The sequence below is a fragment of the Oryzias melastigma genome, linkage group LG19 (assembly GCF_002922805.2).
Source record: "Oryzias melastigma strain HK-1 linkage group LG19, ASM292280v2, whole genome shotgun sequence".
NCBI classification, from domain to species: domain Eukaryota; kingdom Metazoa; phylum Chordata; class Actinopteri; order Beloniformes; family Adrianichthyidae; genus Oryzias; species Oryzias melastigma.
In genome coordinates, this window is record NC_050530.1 from 22,097,941 (window position 1) to 22,108,859 (window position 10,919).

Sequence of the window (10,919 nt, forward strand, 5' to 3'; positions counted from 1 at the left end):
TAAACTTGTTCAGTAGACATTGACGATGGACTAAAGATAAAGACAGTAGACGCAAAAACATTTTTGGCACAACAGAACCCAGCATCAGCCAAACTCTGCCTTCAGTGGCCACAAGAGAAACTGAGTTTGAGAACTCTGGTTTAAAGGCACCAATGACACGTGTGAATTTGACTCAAGATCAGATGTGGTGGTTCCATTCTATGCATGTATGGTTTGACCTGGTTACAGACCTGCTTCCAGAGGTGGACCAGAGGACCGTTCAGAGGACAGGGCCACGATTTTAGTTTACCTTGGAACAATTATTCAAATTGGTTTGGATTTTTCAAGACCTACTCTAATAAAAAACATGTTTCTGTGACATTTTTCTAATAATAGAGGACATTTATAAAGATAAATAAGCTTAAAAATGTAATTTCTGGTAATTTCTGTTATTAAATTAGTGAATCAGGAGCAGATTATTTATTTATTTACACAATATATATATAATCCAGAACAATCACAGCAAAACAATGGATCTAATGCTCACAGGCTATTTACTTTACAAGTAAATAGTTTCAGACCTGGGAGGGATTTTGAAATGTATCCTCTTCTAGATGACTAGATCTACATCTTGAGCTACTACTTCTTTTTCTTTCGACTTTTCCCTCCAGAAGTTGCCAAAGCCAATCAGCTTCCTCCATTTATTCTGTCTTCTGCTTTTACCTTCATGTCTTCATTCACTGCATCCATAAAAATCTCTGGTCTTCCTCTCTAGAAGACTCAGGATCCTTGGACCAATATCTTCACCGTCTCTCCTCTGGACGTGTCTGAACATCTCAGTCTGAACTCTCGGACTTTCTCTCCAGAACCTCTAACATGTGCTGATGGAATCATTCCTGATCCGTCCTGGTCACTCCCAAAGAGAACCTCGGCCTCTTCATCTCTGCTTCCTTTCTTTTCCTCCGTGTCCGTAGACTGAACAACATTACCATCCTGAATAACTTTAGAGGAAGTGTCTGCAGACGGTTTTCATAAAGACAAAGCAGATTTTTCTGCTTCAGGAAAGCAGGCGCACACAAACTTAACTTGTTTGCAAAAATGTAGTTTCTGGTTTATGTTTTAGAAACCAGATTATTCTAGAAAGCTGGGAGTAATCTGAGTACTAAGGTGAATGTACCCCCCTCCCCCAGCACCCTCCGCTTGGAGTTGTTACGGCGTGCGGCTGAGAGGTTGATTGGAGACTATCTGATGCTGGGTGGAGGTGTGTGGGGGGGTGGAATCCACACGTGACAGCCCCGACATGGTTTCAGTCACCAGGCCGGGGTTGACCCGCTGACCTCACGGCCCCAGAGCCGCTCACCCCCCCACCAGCACACGCTGAGAGTGTGAAAGTGCTTCTTAACGTGATGGGGTGTCACCGGATGATTGAGCTGGCAGAATTACAGGAAATCAGCGCCGCGTGCACTTCCGCTTCTTAAGTGAGCGTTTAGAGGACAGCTCGTTTCTAAAATTACCCCGAGAGGCAGATAGAGCACTGGGGTGAAGAGGGAACAGATGAAGCAGCACTAGAGGAGGAGGAGGAGGAACGCCGTGTGTGCGAGCAGGTATGCTCATGCACGAGGAGCTCAGACTGTCCAGCTGCTGCTCATCTCCGTAAAGACTCTCCTCCTCCTGACGCAGCGTGTTTACTTGAAGCTCGAGGAGGCAAACATCAAACCTCTAAGCAGAACTCTGCAGGCAGGAAGTCTGTTTTTTATGTCTGATATAGGCAGGTCTGAGGGATTCCCAGAGGGGGAAAAAAAATAAAATAAAAAAAAAATCAGTGAATACTTAATTTTATAACTATTTGATGGAAACTTCCAAAGAAAAATTCCTTTCCTGCAGCAGAGTTCATGAGTCGAACTCTGTAGTGAACAGAGACGCTCACTTGTTCTCACAGTCAAATGCTGACAGCTGCCTCGATGGAAGTGATGCTGTTTTTGAACGTGGATGAGAGAACCACAGCATAGCCAGCTCAACTTATTATATCTTTTTTTTTCTTTTTTTTAAAAAAAAAAAAAGAAGTCACAAAAGTCCAAGCCTGGAAAAAATAAAGTTAGATCACAACATCGCCAGCACCGATGATACTGTGAGCCTGACACTTATGATGAGGCTTAAAGTGCATTCACACTGAATGCGATTCGGAGACGGCGACTTTCAATGTTAATTCAATGGAACAGCTGCGAATTGAGACGATCTGAAGTCCCGCGGCGCGATTTAAGTGACTGGCGCCATGCGAAGATCTGCCAGCGGCTCGATTTGAGGAATGCGGTGAAGTCTGACAGGTCGCAGCATCGCATCTACCAATCAGGAACTCAGCATTGGGCCCGTGACGTTTTCAGTGGCTTTCACTCCCGCGGCGGAGCTCACTCACTCGATATGCCGACAGACAGAAGGCTGCTGCCGGATGTGAAGACTGCCACCTCGTTGAAACAAAAAAAAAAAAAAAAGGAGAAAAAGAGAAAAAAAGGAAAAAGGTCTCCCAATTCTATTTTCCCCCCTCGGGTTAATACTAGCCAGTGAGCCTTCAAGCTCAACCACAGGGACACAGAAACACTGCAGAAGCGGCTGTCATACAGACGCTGAGACACAGAAACACCATGAAAGCGGCTGTCATACAGTCACAGCCCTCTGTACCGGGAACATTTTTGAATGATAATCATATAAACCTCCAACATGGACACATGATTACTGACATTTTTTAAAATTCTTCACAATAAATAAACCTGATTTCTCAATTTCATCCATGTCTTCCATACATTCTAAGTGAGATATCCACAGACACTGTTCCTTAAAGCATCATCCTAAATGCATTTTCTGGAAGCTCCTCCCACATGCGGCCAACAGAAACTGTTTTATAAAATGTTGCTTTGCAGACGGTGAAAGCGGCCATCTTGGACCGCTCTCTCATGGTCATATTTTCACATCACATGACCCGATACTGTCGGACAGAGCTCTGTAACCTTCAACACCCTAAGAACCGTTCAGGTTGATTTCTCACTGACTACAACTCAGTCGGAGCCACAAAGTCTTTCCCCTCTTAAATTAAGACACTGATTTGTATTGAAGTTGTTGTTGCTATTATGATAAATATAATCTAACTATTCTTTTTTCATAAATCAAACACCGTGACCCCGAAAGGGACAAAGCGGTTAAGAAGATGGATGGATGGATGGATGGATGGATAAATCAAACATAAACAGCAAAGTAAAATAAGAAATAGTTTCCAAATTTGGACAGACATATGACTTCCTTTCAAAATAAGACACCATATTCTATGCTGGATCATTTCAATGCAGCAGAGAATGATAATAATTATACATTTATTACAATTTCTGGAGGATCTCAGCAAGAAATTTGTATATCTAAATAAAATTAAAGCAGTTTAAGTGACTCTTGTCATTCTTTTAGGCGGATTTCAAACCCTAGAAAAAAAAATCAATTTTGTTGTTAAAAGACCTCTTTCTCTTCCCATTATTTAAATATCTACATCAAATATCATTTTTCCCCCAAAATACTGAGTTTATTCTTCTTTATATTTGTCTTTTTTTCTCGCTGTTTTACACATTTTTTCCTTTTTCCTGCTTTTTATTTTTTAAAAACCGTAATCAGCTAAAAAACTTTTAAACGTCTGTTTTTGCGGCATTCATGTGGAACAGTTACTTTCCACCGATAAGTTCCGGAGTTCCTCAGAGCTCTGTGTTTGGCTTTTACACCTGGAAGCCAGTGCAGTTAATAAAGGGGTCAAAATGGGTTCATAATATTTCTTTTCTAAACTTCCTCAAACATTTTAGGAGTTCTGCTCTCGAGCTGTAGTGGATTAACCTGCTCTCATGTTCATTTGTCTTCATCGCTTCTATCTGCAGCCTCATCATCAAGCAGCTCAGCTGTAATTTCCTCCTAAACACGGCCCTCATGGCCGCGTTCATCCTCTCAGAATTCATTTCTGTGTTTGGGGTCAGCTCTGATTTCTGCCTCCGCCGCACCGCCGACACTCTTGAGTGCTAGACAAATAAACGCAGAGGTGTAATGAAATCAGCAGCAGGTGCGGCTGAATCCAGAAGAAATAATCAGGACTCGCGAGTTACCCGACAGCAGCGGAGAAACCAAATCAGTTTGTTTATCTGTGTGTGAAGGGAAAAAAAGATTTTTGTCAAACTTTAGAGCCAGCAGAACAGAAGAAGAAGCTTGGATGAGAAAACGTCTTCTGGATCAGCGTTCCAGTGCAGGTGCCCTGAAGAGCAGAACCCTGTGATAGCATCACCGGATGACAGAAATCCAGACCAAAAACACCTGCACCTGAGTAAAGATGAACGTGTGGTGTGAAGACTTTTTCAGTATTTGGAAGATTAAGAATGTATGGAGCTAAATTGGGGTCAAAATTAACTGAAACCCAAATAAAACAATTGAAAAAAATATATTAAAAATGTCCAAAACTTTTTGGTACTCTAAAATAATCACAAGCTTCAAATGTTCTTTTTTTTGTTTTCAATACTCAAAATTTCAATTTCAAAACTTATTTTTCTTTCACTTTCAACTCTTTTTTTCTTTTGCTTGTTTTGTTTTCGAATTTGAAAATTTCAGTTCCAAAACCTTTTGATTAGAGTGTTGTAAATATTTTTTTTATTAAGAGTTTTTTCACTTCCTTACAATTTAGATTTTGCAGTGTGGGACATAGTTTCGCCTCAAAGTTAGAAAAATACACTTTATTTACCTTTTTGTGGCCATAAGCCATACATTTATAACATATAACTTTGAAATGTTCTACAACTGAGTTTTTCTATATATAACAAATTTTACTTCTTTCACTTTTGACAATAGCACCTTAAAGTTCCTTTCAAAATAAGACATCCTGTGTTTAATCAGATCCTCCAGCTGCAGCAGATTTACTTTAATTAAAAATGCATGAAACATGAGATTTTCTATTTTGTCTTCCTTCATCCTTTTCTTCTTTTACTAGTGAATAAAAACATGACAACATTAGAGTAAAATCTATACATATAATAGCTATAAGACAATAATGGTTTTATTTTAAACCACTCTGACAGTTGATCAAACCTTTTACTATCATTTTGATCAGTTTGGCCTATTTGACATGTCAAAAAATTAAACATTAATTAATTATTTGAAGTTTTCTTCAAAGCCAAAGAGCCAAAATGTAGGAATAAAAGAGCAGCATGTGGCTCCGGAGCCTCAGGTTGCAGAACCCTGGTGTGACCCCACGTCCCCCTCCACTCCCTGGTGCACGCTCTCCTGCTTACAGCCCTCACAACTCCAACCTAACACTATCGGAGCAACAAAAATGGTGAGCAATGTCAGAACTCAGATCCAGATCCTGATCCTGATCCACAACAATTACAATAAAGAAAAATAATACTCAGAAATGCTGTTTTAAACTTCCTCTTCCAACATGAAAAATGCATCAAGAACATAATAAAAAAACACACACAAAAAAAACACAATTTTCATTGGAGTGGTTGTTTTATAACCATGAAAAGTCAAAAAATTAATTTAAGCTTTAGGTTATTTAACATCATTGAAAGTCTCAATATAGAATGTCCAAAGCAAACAAAGCTTTAAATCTAGTAAAATGTGGAGTCAATGAGCTCGCTAAAGAGGATCAGCAGGATAATACTCAAGATCTGAATATCATAAACGTACACAGGCAGAAGCTGACAACAAAAAATAAATAGAAAAAAATGCCATGTGTTTGACCTTTAACCTTCCACTCCCAAATTCACTTAAAAAATCATATTAAAGGACTTTCATGTGTGGACTTCTCCACACACTCATCTTGAATGAATCTTCTTAAGTCACAAACTACAGAATAAACTCAACAAAGAGAAGCAGCTGAGAAAAATAACCTTAAAAACAAAAAAGTTTTGTTGGAAAAAAGAGCAGGGAGGACATCAACATTATGCAATAAGTGACACATCCTTTACAGCTGTCATTCAAAATAAAGGCTACATATTTTTAGCTAAAAAAACATTTTTTAAGCCACAATACCTGAAGAGTCTGTATTTACCTTGTAAGTGGAGCCACATCACTATTAGTAAGGATGAATGGATCTGTTGATGACCAGCTGATAATTAGAACAATAATAAATCTGCTGAACAGCTGATGTTTCTGCAGACTGTTGGAGGTTCCTGAACCTGCAGCTGCAGCCCATGAAACCTGATGGGCTGCAGCTGCAAACTCTACCACACTGTTCTCTATGTGACACAATGGTAACAGATGCAGTGATTATATACAGTAGAGAAATGTTTGAATGTAATTGTTTAAATTTAATGTTCTGGCTCCTTTTTGTTGTGTTTAATAGTTCTACCGTAAGTACATCCTTACCCTGAATGACAAAAGTGTTTGGGAGTTTAAAATAGAGTTTACATTTTAGTGAGCTTGTTCCCTTTAGTGATGTGTGCAGGACTAACGCCTCACATCAGAGAAACTGGATGAAGATCAGCTGCTGCAGGACGATCTGAGGCTACAACAGTCGTAGACACTTGCATTGTGGGAGATTTTTAAGGCCTGAAGTGCATGTTTACAGAGAGTTTTCATTGGAAGTGTCCCTTGAAAGTGTGTTGCAGAGGGCGGTGTGACAGTCTGAGCTTCTCCTCTATGATCTCCTCCAGGTCAGAGGAGCTGCTCTGTTCCATGTTCCTTTATATGCCTGTTTGTAAATCAACGACAGTGAATTCTGAAGTCACTCTGGATGATACTAAAAACTCAACAAACCTTATTTTAGGAAGCTAAAGTCTGGTTCATGGAACTATAGTGATTCTCTTGCGCCTTTCTGTAAGTTTTTCAATCCTGCTTTCAACAATTTCAGCAATCTTGGTATCAAAACGTTCAGCTTGTTTAGGACATTACTGCTTGTACTTTTGGTATTCAAAAACTTTACTTTTAAAAAAATATTTAGCACAATATGCCCCATAGTAATTAAATGAGAAATTGGTTAAATCCTTCAAAAACTTTCAACACTTTGAAACCTGTGAGCTTCATCTACAGACAAAATTCACCCTTTGAAATGTTCAGCAACTACAGAGTTTGTTTAGGGTAATTTGGAATTCAGCTTTTAATTTAGCAACATGCTAGCTGTTTTTGGCTAATTTAGAATTTTTTCCAGATTTTTAGGCTAATTTGGAGTTTAGCTAAAATTTTATGCTAAATCATTGGCATAATTACTTATTTTCCTACATTTTTTTGGCTAATTTGGAGTTTAGCTAATATATTTTAGCATTATGCTAGCAGTTTTGGCAAAATTAGACTTTTTTCTGTTTTTTTCCAGAATAATATAAAGTTTAGCTAATATTGTGCCCCTTCAAGGGCGACGGGGTTGCCGGAGTCTGTCCCGGCTACAGTTGGGCAAAGGTAGATAGTAGGAGTGTGTACTAGCAAAAGACTTGCAATACCATTCGTATCCCACAACGTATCCCTCATATCTCACAATGCAATGTGCATCGCGAGAAATGTCTCATGATACGATGCATATTCCGACACGTCTCAAGATACGACATGTATACCGATGCATGTCTCACAATACGGTACAAATCCCAATGCGTGTCTCAAGATAACATAGATATCCAGATACATGTCTTACAATATGATTTATATCGGGATACATGTGTCACAATATGATAGATAGCCTGTTACATGTGTCACGATACGATACCTATCCTGATACGCGTTTCACAACACGATACGTATATATATTCCATGAATTGACCCCATAAATGTTTTACTTTTTTTTTTAAGAATATGACTTTGAAAAAAACTACCTGAATTCTTGTTGAACTACCTGTACTTTCATTGTAATAAATAAAACCAGGGGTCCCCAACCCCTGGGCCATGTACTGGTACCGGCCCGAGGGCCACATGGTACGGGGCCACGGAGACGTTAATCACGGGCCCTTAACCCTTTGGAGGGTTGGGGACCTGTGTTTTATTGGGAACAGCCAGCACATCCAAAAACGACGAGTTGGGGACACCCAAAACGTCAAAAAGTGACGTGGGGGGGTCATATGTCCATACATGACGAGTTGGAAGTGAGAATGTGTAGCACATACTGTAGAGTCAATGGTAAAGACAGAGAACTTAAGGAGAGTGAATCTGTCTGAAACCCACCCTGTGAGGGCGGACGTAACTCCCAACATCCTTCACTCTGTCACAGCAGTAATACCATCAACCATGACTGTGTGCTGTAAGCTGGGGGGGTTGGGGGCCCTGTAGAGCCTTGGAGCATAAAACACTGCATATACAGCTTCGTTATCTTCACGAGGAAACATTTGTGCGTGGACTCCTATGCCGGCAGCACGCCAGTCAGGCTGCAGGGGCAGGGCGGATTCTTCAACAGTCTAATAAACACCAGATGTTCCCGGGTAATATATACACAGGGCCGTCGCCGCGTCCGCCTGCTGGATGCTGCGACTCCATCGGAGCGTCTCACTTTTGGGGTGTGGATGTGAAATAAAGAGGGGGGTGTTTCAAAATTTTTTTGCACTGCAGCTCTCATCCCAACCATAAGCAGCCAGTCTGTTTTTTTAAAAGTTGGATTCCTGTCCACCAATTGTGTTTCTCTTTGCTGCTTTATCTGCGACAGACTGAGGAACTGATAGGGTCTCGCTGGCCTCTGGATTCCGTTCCCCCGCACACTTACAGCGTTTATCTGGACGCTGGAGCCTCTGTGAAACGCAGAGATATGGCTGAACCAAGCCCTGCAGCGAGGCGGCGTCCCACAGAACTCATACGTTTGTCCTGCTGCTTCAATGAATCGCTTGCATGACTCACTCCTAAAGTGGCCTGAGCTGCATCATCTCATCAAGATGGAGGATTTATCTGTCACGTGTCGTGTGCTGGCAGCTCTGGCGGAGCGCAGGAGGCCGTAAATCCCGCCAGCATTCCGGATTTAGGAGGATGCTCAGGTCTGCAGGTTGCTAGCGTGGTGACTTATTAGACACGAGGAGAACAAAGCCGCCCCCCACCTGCACTCCAACTTGCGTGGGCGTGTCTGTGCTTTGATGCAGCACAGGTATGCTCTCTGGGAGCCAATCAGCTGCTGAGTCTGCTCAGCTCTGCAGCATTCGTGAGCGGTCACTCGCAGACTCGTCTGGCTGTCCCCGCCCCTGACTCTCAGATCTGACGAATAAAAATCCGAAAAATCCAACAGAATATTCACCTTTCCTTCTACTGGAGCCACATAGTGAGAATCTAATTTATAGTTGATGGAAAAGTTGTTAACAGATTCAAATATCTGACTGTATTAATCTATATTCATCTTTTAACTCCTCAAAATTTCTTCTGCACAAACATTATAATTATCCCAGGATTTATCGCTTCTTTTTAAATACAATATATCTTTTTGAAGGTTGTAAAACTACATTGTTACATAAATGTAAAGTCTGATTGAATTATTTTTCTGACTGATGTAATTAAGCCAATAACAGAAGAGGAGCACCGTGAAAAATCATTTTTTAAATCAAACCTTACCGGACTGACATAAATATTCTCTTTGTAAGATTAGCACTAAGAAGCTGCGACGGTCGATACAGAGTCGCACAGAAAAAGAAAACACGACCTCCATGCTTTTGGTTTCACTTAAAATTGCATTCTGAAAGAAGTTTTATGTTGAAAAGTGACTCATCATTCTTACTAAGTTAGCAAAAAAAAAAACTGAAGTATTTGGAACATTCAAAAATTGTCATTCTGTAGCTTTTTGGACTATTTTGGCATTTACTAAGATTTTTTAGGCTATTTTGGAGTTTAGCTAATACTTCAGCTACATGCTAGCTGATTTGGCTAACCTAAGTTTTTTATAAGTGAGTTTTTTAGGCTAATTTGGCATTTAGCTAATATTTTAGCCGGCTATCAGCTTCAGCGTTTTTAGCTATCAATTTCAGCATCTTCAGCTATCAGCACTAGCATCTTCAGTTGCCAAATTCAGCTTACAGCATTCACACTAGCATTATTGCAGGTAATACTTTAAATATCTAGTTCATGATAATGTAAAAAAGTAAAATTTTTAAAGTTTAAACGTGTCGTTTTAGTTTGTACGATAGATGTTCATCCTGTTCGGCCCGTGATCTAAGGTGTGTTTTGGATTTCGGCCTCCTGTTCGACTGAGTTTAACACTCCTGCTCCAGAGCATGAAACCCATTTCCTAACTTTAAACACTAGAGGTCTCTGTTTGTCATAAAAGTTTGTTGCATCAAATCAGAAGTCATGTGACCTCTGTGTTGTCGGAGTAACGTGAGGTTAAAGTTGTTTTCATTCATCTTCGGGAAATCCGCTGCCAATAATCAGGACCAGACAGAGAGGAGAGGCGACCTTTCACCTCTGTATCTCACTGCTAATTGGGGGATCCTTCCTGCAGATACTCCCCTCAGCCTCCCCGAAGGCATGTGTGTGTGTGTGTGTGTGAGCTCTGGGGGGTACTCACGAGGCATGATGCCCTGGTCTGCCAGCTGCTCTCGTGCCCTCCTCTGCTGAAGTCTGAACTGTAACACTGAAGTTTGGAGGAGGGAAAAGAGACATGGAGATGCAGGTGAGAGACCAGAACCAGCAAGTTTCAGACAACACAAAACTCCCCCGAAGACTGAAGCCGATGAGGGCCGATTCCCCCGGCATGTGCTCCGGCAAATGTTTCGGAGCAGGATGTAGGGGCCGATAAACACAGCTCCTGGCTTTTAAACAGATCTGCCGTCCGGTGTGTGGTCCACGTGCACATGCTGCCTCCCCCGTGCTCTGTGTATGTGGGGGGGGTCATAAACACAGAGCCTCCTCCATGTCTGTGCCTCTGCTTGTGTCTCTGCTGCCCCCCCTCCCTCTGCTTTTATCTGAAGGTGTCCTGAATCTGACGCACAAGTACAAAATGTGCCCCCCCCCCCGCCAAACTCAGGTGGTTTTCA

At 41.1% G+C, this 10,919-nt stretch overlaps 1 protein-coding gene across 1 annotated transcript in view; it reads right to left on the reverse strand.

Moving 5' to 3' along the window:
• The window catches only part of myocd (myocardin), a 33,942-nt gene that overhangs the window by 18,577 nt on the left and 4,446 nt on the right, over positions 1-10,919 (reverse strand). The window contains exon 2 of the mRNA XM_024285660.2: positions 10,451-10,516. Within this exon, the coding sequence (XP_024141428.1) occupies positions 10,451-10,516 (66 nt within the window). The remainder of the gene's footprint in view (positions 1-10,450; positions 10,517-10,919) is intronic.